At 59.3% G+C, this 22,194-nt stretch overlaps 1 protein-coding gene across 4 annotated transcripts; it reads right to left on the reverse strand.

The window, feature by feature from the left end:
* Positions 1–3,788: 3,788 nt before the first annotated feature.
* TBKBP1 (TBK1 binding protein 1) lies at positions 3,789–21,351 on the reverse strand. 4 transcript variants are annotated; one of them, XM_046677670.1, is made up of 10 exons: positions 21,197–21,351; positions 19,027–19,286; positions 18,517–18,639; positions 18,149–18,247; positions 16,985–17,165; positions 16,208–16,383; positions 15,976–16,037; positions 7,273–7,391; positions 6,298–7,019; positions 3,789–5,339 (listed from the first exon to the last, which is right to left on the reverse strand). In XM_046677670.1, the coding sequence occupies exons 2-10, from the start codon at positions 19,249–19,251 to the stop codon at positions 5,211–5,213; spliced, it is 1,836 nt and encodes a 611-aa protein (XP_046533626.1). In that variant the 5' UTR covers positions 19,252–19,286; positions 21,197–21,351; the 3' UTR covers positions 3,789–5,210. The 4 variants fall into 4 exon arrangements, with proteins under 4 accessions (XP_046533626.1, XP_046533625.1, XP_046533623.1 ...); XM_046677669.1 differs by having other exon boundaries at positions 16,208–16,380; positions 18,149–18,253; positions 21,197–21,350; XM_046677667.1 differs by having other exon boundaries at positions 18,149–18,253; positions 21,197–21,350.
* Positions 21,352–22,194: the final 843 nt, after the last annotated feature.

The raw sequence follows: 22,194 nt of genomic DNA on the forward strand, positions 1-22,194 counted from the left end.
TTCCTTACCTTCTTTGGGACAGAAGTAAATTCAATGCACAAAGATCAAGCACCAAAAGTGTTTGTGGGGGTCTGCGTGGTAGACACTGGGACAGGGGAGAAATATGTCAAATAGCACATATTTCTTTCTCCGAGGATCTCACAAGGGATTGGTCTGACCCTCGGGAACAACCTGCAGGTAAAGGTGGAGCGGAGACCTCTAACAGAGCTGGGAGTCCCCTCTCCATCCCACCCCATGGGCCTAGGGCCAGGGTTTCACACTAGACCCTGATCCTCTTCATGCCACTTCTGGAATCTACTCAGAAGCTCCCTTGCTATTGTTTGGACTATTCCTCACGCAGAATGTTCCTGTGAGTGGCTCCCAGGCTGGCAGGGGAAGTTTGGGCCATGTCCTGGGAAATGCCCAATCTGATGGGGTAGCAGGACACAGACTGAAGAAAACAACTCCCTAGTTGGGCAAAGCTGGGGTCACCACAGCTGGGAGGGGCCCCGGGGAGAGGGCTCCCAGAGGAGGGAAGGGTGGGTGAAGTAGGCCCCAAAGAAGGACAGGGGCAGGGCTGGGTGTTGGGGCCGAGAGAAGTGCGAGGCTGGGATGGGGAATCTGCCCAGTTGGAAGATGGAGGAGCACCAGTGGGTGAATTTCCCACCCCACCCTGCCCAGGGGCCAGCTGTTGGACTGGAAAGGCCTGACCTCCCGCCCCCAGCTGCAGGAGTGCTGGAGGCAAGGAAAGAGCCTAAAAAGCCCCCCCAGGGAACCACCTCTCCCCCTTGTTATTTCTGGCTCCATTTTTTGGTCAAGAAGGGTGTCAGTGGTAATGCAAATTAGGAGGTGTTGGAGGTGCTGGCCGACACCCATCCTGTCCCCCTCCCAGCCCTCCCCTCCCTCCCCCATGCCCACACTCACACAGCCGACTGGAACATCTGCGAGGTGCGCAGGGTGCTCTGGCCCTGGGCTGAGTTGGCATGGAGGGTGGGTGAAGCTGCTGGTTCTCGGGGGCTTCTCCCTCTGCCACAAGGACAGGGGACTCACTGAGAGGGCTCCAGCTGAGGCCCAGGTCCTCCCCGACCCCAGCCCCCTCCTGCCCTCGTCCTGTCAGGCCTCCCTGGGTCATTAACATCTGCACAGTCAATGCTCCAAACCAGAGCCTTCTCTTGCAGGCTGCCCATGGGAGGCAGCGCAGACTGGAGCCATCTCAACAGTACCCTCACGGCCTCTGCAGACGGTGTTAGCTCTCAAAAGGCACTTGGGCAGCCTGGGGCACAGACATCAGTGCCAAGAATTTCTCTGGAGTCAACATAGAGAAATTAGGGGAAGGGCAAGGATGGCACAGGGTGCAAGAGAATCACACACGTTTTCCCCACACTGTCTGGCCTCTGCCCCTGGACGCCTGGTCCCACCCCTTCCCAGTTAGGACCCCCTTGCCCTTGATGTTTCATCCTTGCGTCTGACCTCAATTCTTCCTGTGGTAGCCAAAGTTGTTCTGCTCTTGTCCTTGCTGAGGGAGGAATGGGACTGGGGGAGCTGTTCTGCTTCCCCCTACCCTATAAAGATGTGACTGAGTGAACCCCCACCCGCTCTGTTCTTCTTCATTAGTCCTAATCAGCGGGGTGAGGTGTTTCTCATTAACACGGCTGACTCACCAACACATCCCTCCTTTTTGTTAGCGATCAGCTTCTCCCCTGACACACACACACACACACACACACACACACACACACACACTCCAGCAGCTTCTGAAAGGAGCTGTTGCTCTCCTTAGCTGATAGCCTGACACAGCCCGCACCGGGACCAGGAGATGGGCAGGGGTCTCCAAGGCCTGGTAGCTCTGGCTGAGGAAATCCTGGCTGGGAGAGGGCAGGGCTGCAGGGTCCCCAGAGATGAAGCTGGGAGGCCCGAGGGGCGGCTGGTGGCTGGAGAGACTGAGAGCCGAAGAGCCGAAGCTGGAGAGATTGCTGGGTGTTGGCCTTTCATTGGGTACTTGGAGATGAAGCCATGGACGACTTGGTCTCGTCCATGAAGTGCCCCCGTCCCCTGCCACATCTGGCTCTGGGTCTGCAGTGATAAAAGTGTCTTCTCCAGCCTCAGTGGGGGTCTTCCCTCCACTTGGCTCCTGTGAGAGTCGTCTCACCCTCCTCACTTTCCCAGGAGCCTAGAGATCAAGACCCCTCTGACCCTACACTCTCTTGGCCCCTAGTGCCCCCGACAGGACTCCTACAGAGTAGTGAGCAGCCAGGGTCCTTATATCTGATCCCAGTGCTACTTAGGAGGGGAACGACAAGTGTTGACAGGGCTCCCCAGCCCCTCCCCAGCCCCCTCACTCCTCATGTCCTCTCCTTTGGGGGAGGCATTACATGAAATGCTGTGGCTCTGGGGGACCTAGGCTGGAGGCACTCTAGTTTTTTCTCCCTCCCCTGCCTTTCCTCTCAGCCCCCAGCAACTTTCCACTCTGCACCTGAGCCCTTTCCCAGGTCCCCAGAAGTCAGGGAGACAAACTGCCGGACTCGCCTCCCTATGTCCCCAGTCTCCCCTCACCCCAGCGATAGGGGAAGGCCCAGGCTGTGGGATACTGGGGTTCCCTCCCACTTTCAGACAGGCCCAAGGACCAGAAGTGGTTACCTGGGTCATGCCCCTGCCTTTAGCTCACTCCCAGTTCATCCTTTGCCTTTTTACTCCATGGCTAGGATTCTTCTCTGCCTGTGTCCCTGTTCCACCCCTAATTCACTTAAGCCCTTCCAGCAAATGCTATCAGAGATCCAAACAGGACCCCGACCAGGAAACTTGGGTGCTGCCTTCCTCCATGGGAGTTGACTGAGGTGAGAGAGCACCAGGGGGCCCTGAACATCCATGTGCCAGAGGTTCCAGAACCTTCTTTCCCATGACTTGTGAAGTTATGCCCCACAGGAATGGCTCTCTCATCTTTCTTGGCACTCAGGATATGGCTGCAGATGGAATCAAGGTTGGATGAACTTTTAGAGGCCAGCTGTAGTTGTTAGCTCCAACAGAGGAGCAGAGGAGGCTGGGAAGTCTCTCTACGGGGGGCTGGACCTTGGCACTAAATGCGGAAGCGTGTTTGCCTTGGGTCTGGAGCTGAACCCCAGGCCTTCGATGAGCAATTGCCCTCGCCTTTTGTTTCTAAGTGAACCCTTGACCTGAGAGGGTCACACGGGAATGAAAGGCACCCAGAGTTGACGAATAAATAGCTCAGCCCCTTTCTGCAGACAGGAGGGCACATCCCTGGCTGGGGCAGAAGTCATGGGTTCATGACCTGGCTCTGACCTCTCAGGATATGGGACTTAGAGGCAGCCGTTGTGCCTGGAGCCCAGCTCCTCCCCTGCTCTCAGACCCATGAGGACATGGACCATGGATGTTCTTCCTCTGTGACACCCAGCCCGATTCCTGGTATGCAGAATTCATTTGATGAAGAAATAGCTGCTACTGATAAAGGAACCCCCAGGGCAACAGAACCTCTACCTGCCAGACCTGCTGGGAGAGAGAATGCAAGAAACCTTGACACCTGGTCAGGGCTGGGATGGCTGCTTTGTCCTGAAGACACCCTCTACTGCTCCATATCTGTTCTAAATAAACTCCATGTCACAAGTCATCTGTGGTCACTTGCACATCCGAGTCTCCAGAACCTCCTTGGAAGGTGGGCGCCCCATGTATCTCCTATGTGTCCAGTTCCCACCCTCCCATAGTTGTGGTTCCTGGAGTTTCCAAGACTCCCCCCCTACCAAAGGTTCTCTCCCCACCCAGGCACAGAGGGCACAGACAGAACACATATGGAACAGGTAAGTTTTATTTGGACTTTCAACTTTTTCAGAGAGCTCAGGGGCCCTCACCTCCCCTCTCCAGTCCCCCTTCCCCATTTCCCCTCCCAGGGGGAACACACAAGGTACAATGCCATGTGTCTCTGGAGTCCTTGGCCCCTTCCCCGCCTGACACACCCCTTCACTCCCCTGCGTAGAGGAGGAGGGGAGAGGTGTGAGGAGGTGCGGGGCCTGGAAGAGTTGGATCAGAATGGTACATGCACTGACAATAGCGTCCACTGCCACCCACCCAGGACTGAGACCCGGGAGAAGCTCACAGTGGAGGGGGTTGGAGTCATCGTGGGGCGCAGGCTCTTGCCGTAGGAAGCTCCCCAACTCAGCCCTGGGGACCCCCTGGCCTCCTGCTTACCCGTCCTTCTGAGGGAACGACTCTGAGGTAGATTGCACAGAGGGAATGTGGGTCGCTGGGGCGTGGGAAGGGGGTTAGCTCTTTTGAAGTTGATCTCCACAGCACCCTGGGCCCATCCTCAGGTTCTGGCCTAGGAGGCAGGGCTGATGACACCCACCCAGCTAACAGAGGCTGAGTCACACCCAGGCTCCAGGGCCCCTGCAGTCAGGGACCCAAGGGGAGTAAGGGTGGAGGGGAGCATCTGCCTTAACAATATGTGCCTCGGTGCCGAGGCTCCAGGGGGAGGGCATGGGCCTGGGAGGCTGGCACAGACAGTCCCCTGGCCTGAGGGTCATGGTGCAGGCCCCCCGGCCCTCAGGGCAGCCTCATTAGGCTGGATCTTCCCAGTCCTCCAGGATCCTCCTCTCTTCTCCCACCCTCCCTACTCCCTAGGGTGGGCAGAAGGGGAGAACAGGGCTGGCCTGCAGGGAATGGCAAGAAACAAGACGCCTCCTTCCCCAGTGGAGGCCCACACCACAAGCCCCGAGCTGGCCACAGGACAGAGGAACCGGCATCAGTGTGAAGGGCAGGCCCTGGGACCCCACAGGGAAGTGTTCTCCAGACAGAGCACAGCTTGAATAAGACAGACATGGGGGGCGGGGCTGGGGCAGCTCCTGGAGTCCTCTGATACCCTCCCCCTCCCCCAGGCCCAATCACTACACACTTTCTTGGATCCAACCCTGTCTGAGAACCAAAAGGCAGAGGAAGAGGCTGGGGTGGGGTATGCCCCTCCCCATCCCAGCCCAGATCCCCACCTCCCAGCAGAACTCAGGGAGCTGGGGAGCCGCCTTGGCTGACCTCCTGGGAAGAGCCAGGGCGGAGTGGTGCCTGGACCAGGGAAGACGGCACGCACATTGACTCAGTAGCTAGTGGAGGTATCTGGGGGTCGTAAGGGGCTGGGGCCCCCCACGAGATTCATGCAGCATTCAAAGTGAGTGAGTGAGTGGGGATGATGGGAGAGGGCAGAGAAACAGCCAGTGGGTGGGGGAGGCACCCTAGATCTTGCTGTTCTCCAGGTGGGAGTCAATGTGTTTGATAAGGGCATCATCTGGGTACCCGACAGGGAAACCCAGCTGGCAGAGGGGGCAGCTGCGGATGTCAGAGCCCACTGTCTCCATCAGAAGCTGTGGAGAGAGGGGGAAGTCACTTTTGGTCCCCAATCCCACCCACGGTCCCCACATCCCAGCCTGTCCTATCCTGGGACCCAGGGCAGGAAGGGCTGCAGCATGCAGGAGTCTGGGCACCCTTTCTCCAGCACTACCCACTTCCTCCCCCCTCCCGGCCCACCTTCCACCAGCTCAGCGTCAACTCCCCCAACCCAGGGCATAAGGTCCCCAAGAGGTGTGTATGAGGAGGTGTGTATGCTCAGCCTGCCTGGGCATCTGCAGTAACGAGCCAAGACCCAGACATGTCCCAACAGTGACTAAGACACGGCTCCCAGATAACTCAAAGCAATGGATAGCCTCAAACAATGTACATCCCCGAAATACTTTTCTGTCTGGTTTGAGTATATTTTGGTCCTTCTAGGTGGCAAGGGTTGGCTCTGACATTCAGGAAACTCATTATTTCAGTGAAATGATAGAGCCTTGAGATAAGGTGTCTTCTGGGACGGACAGAAAAGAGTAGGGGCTGTGAGACCTGAGGGCAGGAACTACATGAACCGGCCTATCCCTGTGCCGAGGAGACCGCGGGCAGCATGGCCTGCATCACCAGTACAGCAGATGCTCACTACCAAGCCAGGCGCCATGCAGGGCTTTGGGCTCACTGCCTCCCTGGTAAGAGCCTTCTAACGAAAATAAATCCAATCATGGTCCTCATTTTGCAGATGAAAAAACTGAGGATCAGAGAAGATAAGTAACTTGCTCGAGGTCCCATAGCTACTAAGCGGTGGAGTCCGGAATCAAAGCCAGGACTCCCTCTGAAGACCACGCCCCTAAAGACAGCACTAAACAAGGTTCAATGGTGCAGGCCCCCGGTCACGCCAAAAGGCCTCGGGAGAGCGGGGAGAAGGCCCAACGCCCGCCCCAGGGAGGCAGGGCTGGCCACAGGGCCGGGCGTGGAGCGGGGCGGGGCGCCACTCACGTTGATGGACGGCCAGGACTGCGCGTGCTCGGCGTGGGCGTAGGCGGCGGGCGACTCCGGGACCGGGAAGCCAGCGCAGAAGGAGGCGCAGCGGATGGTGCCGGCCTCGGGGCTGGGCGGGCTGGCGGGCACGGCCCACTCCTCCTCCTCCGACGGCTGCTTCTCGAAGCGCAGCCGGATGCCCTCGAAGGCGCGCCGCGGGCTGAGGGGCCTGCCCGGGCCGTAGAGCTCGCCGCCGTAGGCCCGCGGCTTGGGCAGCGTGGCGGCCTCGGCCTGCAGCCAGGGCGGGGAGGCGCCCGCGTAGCCCGCGCCCTCGGCCATCTCGGAGTAGCTGCGCCGGCCCTGGAAGCCGGCCTTCACGTGGTGGCTGGGCGGCTTGGCGTAGGCGCGCTCGGCCAGCGTCCTCTCGCCCGGCGGCGGGGGCGGCGGCGGCCGGGGCTGCGGGGCCGGGCAGGCGGGGGGCCCCGGGGAGCGGCGCTGCGGGCTGGGGGTCTGGCACGGCGGCGGCACCGGCGAGCGGCGCTGCGGGACGGGCGACGGGCAGGAGGGCGAGGCCGGCGAGCGGCGCTGCTGGGGCGAGGGGCACGGGGGCCCGGGGGAGCGGCGCTGGGGGGCGGGGGACTGGCACGGAGGGCACGGGGGCGCCGCTCGGGCAGGCGGCGATGGTGAGGGGCACTGGGGGGCCGGGGAATGGCGCTGCGACAGCGGCGAGTGCCTCTGGCCTGGAGGAGAAGCAGGACGGGGTGGGGAGGAGACAAGACGTCAGAACTGGGGAGCCAGGGGCTTGCCGGGGACCCGTGACCCCCCACCCCCCCCCCCACCCCCCCCCCCCCCCCCCACCCCCGCTCTACTCCCAACGCGAGTTAAAAGGGACCAGGCACCAGGAAGGGAAGTGGAGGGTGGCCCAGGACGCAGGATGGTGGCCATAGCTGCCCCTCCCTCCGATCCGCTCGGGCCTCCCCTGACCCGGCTCACCGCCGCTCCGGGCCTGCTCCTGCAGCAGTGTCCTCAGGATCCTCCCCTGCAGCGAACTCAACTCCCGAAGCCGGCCCAGCTCTTCTGTCAGCTCTGTGTAAGCCAGCGCCAAATTCACCCTGAAGGACATCCCAGCCCCCCGGTCAAGGCTTGACCCCAGCCTGCCCTGACCCTGAGGTCAGAGGGCAAGGAGTGGGGAAGAGGAGGGAAGTGGGTTTACTGCCACAGCTGTGGAGGAAAAACCCAGCATCTGGCCCTCCCTTCCCTCCAGGGCCCTCCTACCCCAACTGGAGAAATTCTTTTGGGCTTTAAGGTCCACATCAAAGACCACCTCTTCCAGGGAGCCTCCCTCTCCTCCCAGTGAACCTTACCTGGGGCTAGGGCAGCGGGATAGGCTATGGGCTGGGGATAGGGAGCTCAGTGAGTCCAAGGGGTCCCTGAATGCATGTGTTCGCCGAGCCGTGTCTGTGGCCTGAACACATCGCATACGTATGTGTGTTTTTCTAATCTGTGCACAAGCTGTGGTGGGCAAACACGGATTCATCAAACAGCTGCACTGAATTTCTGGTAGCTTTTGTCACTGTGAGTTCTCTCAAAGAACTTGTACTAAAAGTGTAAGCGCAATCCGTGTGTTGGGAGCAGGGGTCCAGAAAAGTCCTCACCTCTGAAAGACTAGGGACCACCGTCGCACAGTCTATGAAGAGCCCCATTCGCTAAGTGGAGACATGGCTTCCTGAGGTGCCAGCTGGTAAAACCCGAACACAACTCCACCCAGCTCTGGGGCCGCTGCTCTCGCTTCCAGCTCAAAGCTGCTTCTGAGCTCCTTTCAGCCTTGCACCTCCCAGGATCTCCAGGGAGCCCTCAACAGTGAGATCTCTGTGCACCACCCACCTCCGGGGGGCACCCCTCGCAGTAAGCACGTATCAAAGGTTGCCTTGTTCTGGAACTTCACTAGGAGTTCCCTGAAGGTGGGGATTATATCATTGTATCATTTTCCCAGCACCTTGTCCAGGGCCTGGTAGCCAGTAGATGTTCGGTAAGTGAATAATGAATTGCGCCTCTCCATCCATTTTTCTTTCTTCTTCCCTTTCTTCCTCCCACTTCCTGCTCAGGCCTCCTGGGTACCCACCCTCACGAAGCTGGAACAGACTCAGCTTAGCAAAGATTTCACACACTTCCTTTCTCTTTGGGTCACTTTAACCCAGAACCACCGAAGGTTATCACTCAGCATTGCCTCTCCCCTCTCTTCCACCCTGGCCTGCACACCTCCAGGAGCCCTGCCTGCCTTCACGTGAGGCTCTGCTGTGGCCTTAGGTCACTGTCTTCATCCCTGCTCTGGGCTTGGACAGAGCCTGAGAGGCAGGGGTTTTGGTTTCCTCAGGTCCCCCCACCCCCGCCCCCCATCAGCAAGTCCAGAAGGGACTCTGGAAGTTTGGGGAAGTTGGAGCTGGAGAGAAGTGGAAGGCAGAGGCTCAGCCACTCCAGATGGAGCTCCTCACAGGGGAAGCCCTCTTGCCCCAGCAGCTGTAGGGCCCTGGGCAAGAGTGAGAGGTGGGTGGGGGGTAGTTCTCCAGACCCTGAGGGCCTGTCCCCATCCCATGGTAATGGACATGTGAGATGGGATGTATGTGGATGGGAGGGAGTTAAGGGAGGTCAGTATGATGAGTGTGAAGAACCGGTGTGAGAGTGAGCGTGTGTATGTGTGTGTGTGTGTGACCCCAGAGGAGAGGAGGGGAAGTCGTGAGGTTAGGGCTTCAGAGGGCAGGAAAAGCCGAGGTGCAGAGGCTAGATGATGACTGAGCTCCCTCGCTCTCCGCTCACTGGCTGCCTCTTACTACTCCTGGGGCAGAGCTGGGCGTGGGGGAGACAGTGGACCCTCCTATAACAAAACTATTTTTAACCCATTTGGGCCAAAGCCAAATTATGGCAACAGGCTGAGATTCTAGGGGACGAGCCCTCTTCTTAGGAAGGGAGAGTGCTCACTCCCCATCTGAGGGTGGAGAGGGACGGCCCAAGCAGAGAGGAAGGAGTTCTTTTGGGAACCCTTGCTGAGGCCCTTGGCCCTCGATCCCCTCATATCTCAGCCCTTATGTTTGCTAAGTGTCCTGTGTTCCCCCACCTCATCTCATGGATCTGTGGGAAGAAATGGCATCTCCCCACTCAGACTGAGAGGTCCAGTCTGTGTGCCCACATTAAATTGAGGACTCCTCAGTGGAAAGCTCCCCTCTTCAGAATGAGGGCAATCTGAGGGCAGGAGCTGTGGCTCCCCCATCAGACTGGGAGCTTTCAGAGGATCATGCTAACCCCTCAGTGGTGGGGGCAGGAGGGGGCTCTGGGCAGGGCATTGTGTCCCCCTCTGACCAAGCAGCCACAGTTTCTCTCCCCATCTGCCTTCACTGCTGTATCTCAGGTGACAGATACAGGTCGTTGCTTTCACACGCCGCCTTGGAGATCTCACCTGCCACACTCAGTTCCCAGGCCCCTATCTCTCCCTTCCTTGCCTTCCTCTCCTTGTCAGGAGCTACCCCAGTTTCCACTGCCCAGCTCCTAGCACCCTCTTCACAGCAAAACAGACAAGGCAGCAGACAATGAAAAGAAGCAGCGCCATAGCCCAGACCGCCCAGCCCGCCTCCCAGCTCTGGCTGGGAGCGGGCGCCAGGTGGGCACTGGCCTCCTGGAGCTCCAGGCAGCTGTTACAAAGACCTCTAAGCCCCAAGCAAGTGATGGGACCTGACCTCCTGATGTCCCAAGGCCCTCTGGGACCTCCCCCTTCATCGGGTGTCTCTTCCCACCTCTAGATGCACAGGGCTGGGCTGCTAACTACACTAAGGACCTGAATGACTCACGTTAGAAAACAATGCCAATTCAGTGGAAAAAATCTCAACTTCACAACACAACCAAGAGTCGCACACGTGCACCTGAATACACATTCCATTTCCTGGCCCTCTGGCCCACACCTGAGTGCTATTTTCCACCATCGCGACTGTTTGGGAAGGATAGGTCAGGGGCACAGCAGCAGGTGGCTGCCTTTGGGGGCTTATTTATTGCTTAAGTTATTGGGGAGAGTTTTGTCTGAGTCTCTCCAAACCTGGGAGGGACCCAGGGACAAAAGAATCACAGATAAGCTGTCTGAGCCCTTATCACAGCCCACTGATTGTGCTAAGAACTTTACTTAATCTTCACAACAACCCTTCAGTGTTGCCACTGTAATTATCTCCATGTCACAGATGAGAAAACTGAGGCTTACAGAGGTTAAGTCACTGGATCAAAGTCATAAAGGCTAGGGGTAGTGGAGTTGCTGGAATGGGAGCTCTGGCCTCCTGGCTCCAAAGTCCAGGCTACTGACCACTCAGCTATATACTGCATCCCAAAAGGATCAGGAAAGGGGGCAAAGGAGAGATGGAAGGCAGCAGAAGGGAAAGACGGTGAGAAGGAAGAGGCTGGGGACCTCAGAAGTGGCCTGGGAGCCCTGAGCGTCACCATCTCTGCCCTGGGAGGGGAGAAGAAGGTGCTAGACACATGTAGAACTTGAAGATCAGAGCTATTGAGAGGCTGGCTCAAGGTCACAGAGCAGTGGTGGCACGGTGTGGGGATTCAAACATGCTCTTGGCACCTCAGCCTGCTGAGTGCAATGGCAGAGCTGGCAGGAAGGAGGGCTCCCTCTGCTGCAAATCTTTCCACCCTTCACTGACTTATTCTTTCATTCATTCTTTCCACCGGTAATTCAGGGATCTCGGAAATGCATCTGGAAACAATAATTTTCACTGTTATTGATAGAGCAACCGAGATGACAAAGGTTAGAGACATAAGTATCCTCCTGTGTAAAAGGCCTCTTTCTGTTCCAAACCAGCTGGGAGACACATGGGCTTCCCAGGTCAGTGCCTTCGCCAGGGAAGTGCACTGGGTGCCCCGTGCTGCACTGGAGCCCCAGTGAGGATGCAGCCGGGTGGGAATTCAGGCCAGTGTTGGGTCATGGGATTAGAACTAGGGATGGGCTTGAGGTCAGGATTAAGGCTGGGTCAGGGTCAGATCAGGGCTGGGGTTGATAGCTCATTTCCTATCAGGATTGTGGGCAGAGGTAGGGTCAGGATGAGGGATAGGGTTAGAGTCAGGGATGGGATCAGTATTAGAGTTAGGACTGGCATCAGGATCAGAGCTGGTCCCGTGGTCAGAATCAGGGTAGACTGAGAATCAGGAGGCAAACAGACATCCAGCATTCCCAGCCCTTCCATCCTTGCCCATCACTGCCCCCAGCTGCCCCCAGCCACCTCACCCCTGTGGGGGAATTTAGGGACCAAACTTTCCACCACCCACAGGCACACCCAGCATCAGTCTTCCCACCCGACCCGCCCGACCCTCTGGGAGGGGACCTCAGGCACCGGGCCGTGGAGCGGACTTGAGGTTGCGGGCCGGGGAGAGGAGGAAGTCGCTTTGCAACAACCCAGTGCTCCACCACTTCCTTTCAGGCGCCTTGAGCCCCTTCACTCTCCTCGACCAGCTATGACTTGCGGTCCACAGAGCCCGGCTCTTCCTGGCAGCCCCTGCCATGCTTCCAGCACAGCCAGATGTTCACTGTGTCTAGGTGGCTCCCCAGATGCAGCCGAACTGAGCAGCTCCCAGCGGGGCTGGGAACCAGAGTCCCCGTTTAGGAGGAGGCCACACATCCCAAGCTGCCCAGGACTGTCCCCGTTCACGCTAGTTGCCCCAGCATAAGTATTAATAGTGCCCCCTTTCACTTTCAAAAGGGATCAGGTTTGATCAGCAAATCATCTGGCGGCCCCTCATATAAGGGCCTCCTACGTGAAGAAGGACCTGCCCCAGAGAAATCCCACAGAGGCGCTTGCTGGGGACCTGCTTGGTATCTGCACTGAACTTCTCTGATTACTTAAGTTCTTCGTACCTCAGTTTGCTCAGCTGTAAAAGGGGACAGTACCTTCACCAGGGTTTTTTGTGAGAAACGAGATTTTGGAGGTAAATCGCCTCGCATAGTGTCTGGATGAGGAAATAGGGGAGTCCCTAGGAGACAGGTGGAGAAAGGGGGAAACCAGCCTGGATCCCTTTTTGGAGACACAGCTCGATGACTCTGGTTTAAGAACGAGGGGAGGATGTGGAGTTTCCCATCTAGGGAGAGGACGCGGTGCGAGCTGCTCTCTGCCTTCCTGGCAGGGAGAGGGTCACAGGCGGTTCAAAGCCCCCTGGTCCCTCAGACCACAATCAGGGGGGAGTGGTGGGCCCCAACTTTAGGGCCGCTCCCCACCCTCAGGGAGCCCCCAGGCTGCAAGTGCTGAGGAGTTAATTCCTGTGAGCTGGTGCCCAGGCTGAAGGAGATTTGAAAGAAAGGAAGTAGGGAGGGTGAGAAGCGTGAAGGGGGAGGCCCTGGGCCCGCTGGTTCTGGGGCAGGAGGCTAAGCTCAGGGTACATGGGGGTCTCCGACTTCCGTCCTGACCCACCCCACACTGCCCTTGACCTCTGTGCAGAGTTTCCATCCTCTCTCTCAAGTTCACACTTCTCCCCTACCACTAACCGCAGCCCACGCAGAGGCTTGTGGGCGGAGAGAGGGGGTTGGGGGTGGGCGGAAAAGGGCCCAAGCTGCAACACTGAGCCCCCCACGTTGGGGAAAAAGAAAGGCCTATAGTCTTCCCCCTCATCACTCGCTCTGAGCCCCCATCATCTCACAGGGGGCTCACATCATGGATGGGCCCCCTCCCCTCTGAGCCTTCATTCCTCTTACTGAGCCCCCACCCACTCAGAGCCCTCAGCCCCCTCGGGGAGGCCCCCTCCACAATTTCCCCTCCACCCTCAGCACTGGCCACACCCTTAGAAGGGCCACACTCAAGAGCTGTGACTCTGGGCTGGGCCCAGAGGGGAGGGGGCTGGGGGTTCTGCACCTCTCACCTCGGCCGGGACCCTCCTGGGGTCCTTACCTCCCTGTGCACCCTCAGGAGCAGGGTGGTCTCCACTGCCACCTCATCCCTCATCATTGCCTTTGGCCCCTGAGTGACCCCAGTGGCTCTTCCTCTGGGGCAATTTGTCCCCCTGGGCACCGGCCACCAGGTTCTGGTCTGACCAAACAGCAGGGAAATCTTGCCCAGAGGTCAGACCTGGAGGGGGCAGTCTGGTCTAGTCCGGGCACCCATTTTCAGAGGAATATTGATAACCAGAGTTTATGGGCCAGGGGCTTGGATGGGAGGGTCTGGGGTTGCCCCCTCAGCACGGTAGCACCCCTGGAGGGGAATTAACAGAGAGAGGCAGGAGCAGTCTAAGGGAGGGTTTTTTTGTTTTTGTTTATTTTTTGAGGAAGATTAGCCTTGAGCTAACATCTGCTGCCAATCCTCCTCTTTTTGCTGAGGAAGACTGGCCCTGAGCTAACATCCGTGCCCATCTTCCTCCACTTTATATGTGGGACGCCTACCACAGCATGGCTTGCCAAGCAGTGCCATGTCCACACTCGGGATCCAAACTGGCAAACCCCAGGCCGCCAAACCAGAACGTGCACACTTAACCTCTGTGCCACCGGGCCAGCCCCTAAGGGAGGGTATTTTAACCCAGGACTCCCACAGTAAACCTGGCTGCCCTGGAGGTGTCCAACCGAGAAGGGTGAGCACCTTTCGGGGAGACACAAGACTCCCACATAGGAGCAGGCTGGACTCAGGAATTTCTGTGGGCCCCTCTTCTGCTTTCACACCCCCACCTGGATAATCCAGCCCCTGCATTCCTCTCCTGGGAAAGCCCACATGTAACATTCCCACTAGCCTGGAGGGTCAGGCTGAAGTAGAAGGAAGAGGAGGGGCTGGTGGGGAAAGTGCTGAGAGCAGGTAACTGAGGCCTCCTCAGGTGGGAGGACAGGGGAGGGAGCCTCGGGAAGCAGCCTATTACCAAAAGGAGCTGAGTTTATAAGAAAATAAAACTACCGGGGGAGTGAGGACTTCCTCTGAGAACAAACTCTTGCCAAGCTGGGGCTGTCCAGAGATGCTTGGCCTGAAAGGAAGTGTGAGGCTGGGCAGGCTGGTTCCGGAGGCCCCGAACCACAGGGACAGAGGGGAAGAGCCGGGAGGTCATCTTTGGTAAGACCAGCTCAGGACAGCCTTGAGCAGAGCCCAGCTCCCTCTGGCCAAAGGGACTTGGTGAAGAGATCCCTTGGGGTGGGAAGGGAAAAGCTCTTCTGGCCAGATAGAGGCATGGATGGTGGGACCTCCAGAAGTACCTTCTAGGAGCGTTCTCTCACTCACTCACATCCAGCCTTGGCCTGTGGGATCTACCGCCCCTTCCCCGGCTCCCCCACCCTCATCACCTTCTGCTCACATCTCTCGGCAATGACTGCCTCTGAGCCTGTGAGGGAAATCTGGGCCCCGAGAGGTGAAGTCAATAAAGCTCAGCATCCCTGGAAGGGTCCCTGGGATTCAAAGCCTGGCTGTTCCAACTCCAGCCCTGCCAAAAATATCCTCTCTCTGGATTCAGCCAACTGGGGGAGCCTTGACTGCTGATCTTCTGAGAGGATGGGACTCTGACCCAAAAAGGGCCCTACAGTGTGACTTTTGAGGCAAGCTAGGATTCTAGAACATGCGTGTGCATGTATGTGTGTTCTGGATCTGGGCACATGGGCTATGATGGGCTCTGAGGCCCAGCTACAAGCTAGGGTGGACCCTTTCCACAGAGGCCTCCACCACCCCCCAGCAGCCTAGTGAGGGGTCCCACCCACAAGTCTCACAAACTGGGTTCTCACCCCCCCAGTTATCACAGCTCCACCCAGGCCCTCAGCCCAGGGTGCAGAGGGAGGCGAGGGGTATCCCAAACTGGCCAGAAGCTGGGAGGAAGGTGAGGAGGAAGCCTGCTGGGAGGAGGACCCCTGGGGTCCTGAGCTGGGTATGCTGTGTGACAGAGGGTTACTTCCTGCCCCTCTCTGGACCTCGGTCTCCCCCGAGTCTGTGCCACCCCTCTCATCTTGGGGAGAAGGCTTAGGCGGAAGGCGGTTTGTGCTCTATTTCTCAGAAAGTGGGAGAGGATGAGTTCGGGTGCGGATGTGAGAGGCATCAGGCTGACTCTGCCAGGCTGCTGCTCGCCCTCTCCCTCGCTCCCCAGTGCTGCCCAGGGGCCCCCAGCTCAGGGTCCCCACTGACATAGCTTCCTCCCTACTTCCTGCTGCCCCTCTTTCCTGGCAGGACTCCCCAGGGACACCCCAGCAGAGCACATTCTAATTCCCACTCGCTGCTGTAAGAACTCAAGGAAACCCCTCCTCTCCTAAGCCCCAGCTTTCTGCCTCCTGAGACAGGAGATGAGGCACCACAAATCCCGAAAGACCATCTCCTCCCTCCTGGCCGGAGAGGAGAAGGTCACCCCAACTGGCTGGGCCTTGTTACTGGGACCGAAAACGGGGCCCCAGAGAGGCCCAGAAACTCACCAGGGGACACAGAACACAGCAGCCAAGCCTCTGAGGAAGTCTCTCTCAACCCCTGACATCGCGAGAGGACATGGGTGCCAGAGAAAAGCAAAAGGAACGTCCCAGGACCTGAGCACACCCAGAACCTCGCCTCCTTCCTGTGAAGGATGCAGGGCCACACAAGCAATGCAAACCCACAGCCCTGATGGCTTGGAAGAGAGGTCCCCGACAACGCAGCCGGGGAGAAGGGAACCAAAGGGGCGGTCTGGGAAATGCCCCCCTGGGGTGTGGAGGTTAAGAGGGGGAGGACTGTAGATGTGACTCACTGGTCATCTCCAACTCTCTTCACCCATGCCATGTCCCGCTCCGACTGGGTGGAGGCCAGATCCTAAGGGGGAAGATTGGGAGGTCAGACCCTTGCCAGGACTCCCCTGCTCCATGTGTGTACTCAGTAAGAAAGTCCTGAATTCTAAAGGTTGCTCCCAGCAGCCCCTGGATCTCTACAGGGCTCTGGAGGCGCCAGAGCAGGGGCCCGGGGTTGCCGACGCTGCTGCCTACCTGGGCCCGGGTCTCCTGCAACTGCTTCAGCTCCCCCTGGAGCCGCTCGCACTCGGCCTGCAGCTGCTCCTCCCGGAGCTGAGCGCCCCGGGCCTCTCCCTGGGCAGCCTCCAGAGCCTCTTCCAGCCGCCGCCGCTCCAGCTCACTCACGCTCGGTGTGGGGCCTGGCCAGCCTGCTAGCAGGGGACAGGACAACGTCAGGCTGGGTCCAGCCGCTGGGCACCCTCCACCGACGGCCAGAGCAGCACAGAGGGAAATGGGTGAGAAGTGCAGCATGAGGGATCCAAGAGAGACAGCCAGAGGACAGATAGCTCGGGTTAAGAGATACCTCTACCAAGGGCAGTGGCGAAGGATGGGCTGAGCTGCTTTTTCTAATCTCCCTGGAGGCTAGGGAAAAAATAAGGAGGCCTCTTGAAGGGCTTCCCTGGCCAGACACAAGTGTCTGAGCATCCTCAGAGGCAGCTCCTAATCACAACCTAAGACAGGCCGGGGACTCTGGCTGGGGGCACCCTCTGCTGGCCTATACAGGAATTGCATGAGGGAGCCAGAGAATGAGGGAGTTAAGAGGGGGAGGTCAGCGAGAGAAACTGGGGTAACAGTGGATGGGGTGAGGGACTAGTTGGTAAGAAGAAAAGGGGCGATTATAGGAGAAATTTAAGACATTATAATGGGATGTCGACTATCAATCCAAGAAGCTGGAGATGTCCAATGGTGTTGAAATGCGGGGTTGGCTGGGGGACTTTGGGGTAGGAAAATCAGGGCCCGCTGAGATCTCACCGTGACTCAAGCCAGGTCCCCCTCTCAGGGCCAAGTAGTGCAGGTCCAGATCAGCACAGGGTGGGGCAGGGGCCGGCGGGGGGCTCAGGCTGGGGAAGGCTGCATCCCGGAGGCTTTGCTGCTGCCGCAGCTGCTGCTCCAAACCACAGATCTGCCGCAGGTGGGTCTCCACCAGGGCCCGCTGCGGGAGGAGACAGAGGGTGAGGGTGTGCACAGGGCCAGGGTGCTCCTGTGAGCCCCCAAGCCCAGGACTTCCCCATGTCTGGGTAGCCATCACCCCCCAAACTGAGCACATGTCCCAGCTCCACTTTCCAAGTGGCCATGAGTGCGAGGTCTCCTCTCCCAGCAACTGCAATGCAGATGTTTCTGGCCACTGCCCCTTGCAAGGTAGAGTTAATGCCTCTTCCTGTCACTAACACACAGGGATCCTTATAAGAACCCTGTCCAGACACTGCCACCCCCTCAGAAGCATAAGAACTTCTATTTGCATATGTGACCTAACCACTCTGGGCTTCATCTACCTCATCTACAACATGGGGATAACCACACCTACCTCTCAGGTTTGTTATGACGATTAAAATGAGTAAATGTATCTAGACAGATAAGAATGGTGCCTGGCACACAGTAAGTGGCACATAAGAGTTTATGATGATTAAGGCAATGCATTTTTACACGAACACCCCACAATAGTTCTGCGAGGTTGTTATTTGCCCCGCTTCTCAGAGGAAGGATGGGGGCTAAGCGCCCTGACCTAGGTCACAGCCAGGAGTCGACAGAGACCCCGTCTCCTGATTCTGACACCTGCCCACCTGCTCACATTCGTGGTCTTACTCTGACTCAGAATCACACACATGCCAAGACCCACCGCATTCCCACAGACGCTTCTGGTCACCTCTGCCCTCACCTACAGCCTTCCGGGCACAGCGCTAAAGCATAGTGTTGACCCAGCATAAGACTCAAATATACAGAATGGGGTCACTCACATAGTCACCTCCTGTCACTGCATGGCCAGGATGTACACAGAGCCCCATTCACAAGACCAAATGGGCACTCACAGACACAAACAAACACAGAAGGGGACACCTCACAAGCACACACATGGGGTTGCACACAATCATACAACCAGGGTCACACCCCCAAGCACCCCAACTCTCTGGGCCTCACCATCTCCCCTAGCTCTGTCTCCAGGTCGTTCTTCTCCACGCAGAGTTTCTCATAAGCCTGGATCATCTCCCCGAGCTGTTCTTCCTGCTCCTTATTCTTCTGCAACTGGACGGGGCCCAGATCGAGTAGGGTGCATGCCACAGTCAGGCCCATCCTTGACTTGGGGGCTGAGCAGCTCCCTGCGCCTCCCACCCCGACTCCCAGCACCCAGTGGAGGGGCGGGAGGAGCTGCAGCCAGTTCTAAGGAAGACCACGGCCATCTCTGACCAAGGAAGGCCAGAGGCTGGGGGGGGGGGGGGTATCAGAAATTGACAAGAACAAGGAGCTCAGGGAGCTCACGTGGTCTGGGAGGCCTGCGAGAGACTCACCTCATGCTGGAACTGGTTGAGCTGTTGCTGCAGGCTGACCTTCTCCACCTCCAGCAGGGAGCCATCCTTGATTTCATACAGAGAGAAGCCATGCTCCTCTCCAAAGTCACTGATCAGTGGATACTGCGGGAGAGGCAGGCCCTCAGGAGAGCTAGTGCCCGGCTCCCTGCCCAGGCTTCCACCCACTGGGCCCCCACCCCACATCCTGCCTCAGAGTCCTCGCCTCTTCCTCCCCACTCCAGTGGGATCTGTACATCCCAATTCCCACCGGCCTGTAGGCATCTCCACCAACCAGATCTTTTTTAGATCCAAGAGATCCCTCCTGATCCCTTCCTGATTGGCACTGGACTCTCCAGAGTTCCCATCCAGAGCAGCCGCATCACTCGAGCTCTCAAGAGTGTGCACCCTGACCCCACCTTTGGATCCCCGGAATCTCTGCTGAATCCCCAGTTCCTGCCGCCCAGCACCCCCCCACACACACAGCCAGACCCCTCATCTCCAGGTTCTGACCTTGATCTCGTAGACTTTGAGGCGCCGTCGGAGTGTGGCATTCTCCCTCTCCAGGCCCCCCAGCCGCTCCTTGATGTCTCCGTAGGCTGTGATGAGGGCAAAGTGGGAGGCGGAGCACATGTCCCCCCCCAGGGAGGGGTCTCCAGGGGCATCCAGCCACACCTCACTGGGCCCCAGGGCCTCCTGGGTCAGGATGCTGATGTCATCCTCAAACATGGACTCCATGGCAAGGGCCCGGGCTGCGGCCCCCCCTGGGCCTCCTGGGAGAGCAGGAGTAATAGTGGAGAGAGCAGCCTGGAGCTCGTCCCATTCCCCTCGTCCTGGCCTGAGGAGCCCTGTGGCCAGTTGAGATGTAGCCTGGTCCTGCCCCGTCTCCCACAGCCCCTCCCAGACAACTAAGGCCCATCTTCTCTTCTCTGCTATCTTTGCAGGAAGGGCTGGGACCAGGGGAAGACTTGAGGGGAGGCGTGACGACCAGTAGGGACAAATAAGTCAGGCCAGGAGTGAGGAAGGGATCCTTCCGGAACCCAGGGAGACCTGTGGACAGGAGAGGGCTGCTGGTCCTGCCTTCCCAGCGCTGGCTGGCTGGACGGGGCCTGCCTTGACTCACTCCTCAGCCCCTTCTCCACCCCAGGCCTCACTTCCCCAAATACCTCTCCACCAAGCTCCTCATCCCAGGCCTCTGGCACCCCTGGCCCCTCCCTAAGGAAGGCCCAGTGCTTCCGGGAGGGTCAGTCCCCTACTGTTAGCATGTCCTCTGCTGGGCCCCCACCCAACTTCCCAGCTTCCTCCTGCAGGATCCCAGAGTTCAGGAAAAGGAAGTGCCTCCCCCACACCGGGGCTGTGGCAACCCTCCAGGCCGTCCTCACCCTGACCCGCGACCCACAGGAAGTCCTGGCCTGAGTGTCAGAGGGAACACCGAGGGGAAGGGACCTCTGGGAGGCAACACAGACGGCAAGGGGGCTCTGAGAGAGGGCCTCGGAAGAATTCAGGAGCCGGACCCTGGGCCTGCACCCTGGGAAATGGGGAGCCCTGCAAGGGGGCAGGAATGACTCAGGGCTCCCGAAGGAGTAGGCGAGGGGGTGCGCGTGTACTTCTGCTGGCCCTGTTTATGAATGTGTGTCTGTGGCTGGCATGTGTGGGGGAGAGTGTGTGTGTCTGTGAATGAGTGTAGGTGTGTCACAGTCAATGAGTGCCTTGGCGGGGCTGCGTGGGGGCCGGGGATGGAGTTGGGAAGTGGCCGGGAGGCCATGTGTGTGTGTGTGTGTGTGTGTGTGTGTGTGTGTGCGCGTGTGTGCGTGAGCGTGTGTGAAGGGTGGGCACGTTCGGGGCCGTGTGTCACGTGAGGCACTATGGGAATGTCCGAGGTGTGTGCGCGCTTGCCCGAACGTGTGCGCGTAAGAGAGGGGGCTCCTGAGGTGTGAGCTGAGACCTGGGGTCTGCTCACGGCCGGGCAGCGGGCGCCTGGGGTGGCGAGGGCTCAGGCCGAGGCCCTAACACCGTCCCCCACTAAGTGCCAGGGAAACGGGGGCTGGGGCTGAGTAAGGAGTGTGTGCCCGGGTGTGTAGGGCCGGCCCCACCTTTAACCCTTTCCTCCCCAGGCCCATGCCCTCCCCCCAACTCCGCCCGCCAGCGCTCACCACACCCCCCAGACCAGACCCCCTGCCTGCCACTTCGGGCCCAACCCCACTAGCGGGGGCTCCGTGCCCTGGGCCGCCCCGCCAAATGTTTCCGTCCTCGGCATTCTCCCCTCGGCCCGGGTGAGCGCCGTGGAAGGCGGATGGGGAGGGGGTGCCTCCTCGGCCCCGGGCCCCTTCTGCGGCCCCTTTAAGAGCCGCCCTTTAAACCCCTTTAGCTCGGCGGACAGAAATTGTCGCCCCTCCCCTCTCGGGGGCCAAGAGCGCGCAGCCCCCTCCCCGCCTCCGGCCGAGCCCCGGGCCCTGCGGCCGCCGTCCCCGGCCGGGGAAGGGGCTCCCGAGGCGGTGCGGCCTGAGCGGCGGCGGCGCGCGGGCGACGCGGGCACTGCGGGCGCCCGGCGCCGGACCCTTCCCCTCCCCGCCACGCTGGGCCAACTGCTGGCCGACCTCCCGCCCCCTCCCGCCCACCCGCGACCCCCGGGTGCCGGCCCGGGGCCGCTCCCTCCCCCCGCCCAGCCCCGCCGGGGACTCACGGCTGCTGCCGGTTCCTGCTTGTGATCGCAGCTTACCCCCTCCGCCTGCTCCCTCCCCAGACGGGCACCGGTGCCCCCACCCCCCTGGCACCGCGCTCTGCTCTCGCCCTGTCGCCGCCGCCGGGTCTCTCCCCACCCCCCACCCCTCCCCCCAGCCCCCCTTCCTCCCTCCCTCCCGCCCCGCTCCTCCTCCGCCGCCGCTGCCTCCTCCTCCTCCTCCTCCTCCTCCTCCCCGGCTGCTCCGGGTTTCTCCAGCTGGGAAGGCGCCCCGGACCCCGCTGCCACCACCACCACGTGGCGAGGGGCGGCCGGCCCCCGCGGTGTGGCCCTGCATGGCGGCGCGCCCGGCGCCCCCCGGCTCCCCGCCGAGCGGCCCGCCGCCCGCGCCCCCTCCCCGCCGCCTCCCCAGCGCAGTGTGGCGTGGCGTGGTGCGCTGGGTGTCGGGGCGTCTGCGGACGCTGCGGGGCTCAGGCGGTGCTTGGGGTTTTGCTTTGGGGCTGTATATTTGGGGGAAAGTAAGGTTATTTATTTGGATTTTTTTTTTTGGTCTTTGCTCTTTTGAGAAGAAAAATATTAGACCTACTCTTCATTGCTCTTGGAGGAGGGGCATTGCTCTGATAATAAATACACTAACCGCAGGGTCCAGTCGGAGAGATTAGAGTTAAATCTGTCACTTCTTCGGAAGTGAGAGTGAACTAAGGAGGTCAAAGGTTCATTTAGGACAGGGGACAGCTACCCTCGCCACACACACACAATCCCCTCCCTCAACACACAGAAGCACTCACAGGCCAGCGACGTGAAGAATCAACGAATTCCACCCTTTCCACAAAGATTATTTGAGCACCTGCCAAACCCCTGGGCAAGACAGACAATTTTTTTTGCCACTTTCCCACTCTGTGACCTTGGGCAAGTTACTTAACCTCTCTAAATTAAGTTGAAGATAATTCCTGACCCCCTCAACCATGGAGGAAAAATGGGGTTCAGAACTAAAGGTGCTG

The sequence above is a fragment of the Equus quagga genome, chromosome 11 (assembly GCF_021613505.1).
Source record: "Equus quagga isolate Etosha38 chromosome 11, UCLA_HA_Equagga_1.0, whole genome shotgun sequence".
Classification (NCBI taxonomy): Eukaryota; Metazoa; Chordata; class Mammalia; order Perissodactyla; family Equidae; genus Equus; species Equus quagga.

Bases quoted from the DNA above. Each gene is read 5' to 3' on its own strand.
- TBKBP1 (XM_046677667.1), bottom strand. From the start codon at position 19,251: ATGGAGTCCATGTTTGAGGATGACATCAGCATCCTGACCCAGGAGGCC. The intron at 18,640-19,026 runs GTCAGAACCTGG...CCTCTCCCGCAG, and splicing joins TCAAAGTCTACGAGATCAAG to TATCCACTGATCAGTGACTT. The intron at 16,384-16,984 runs GTGAGATCTCAG...GTCCCCTGCTAG, and splicing joins GGGACCTGGCTTGAGTCACG to CAGGCTGGCCAGGCCCCACA.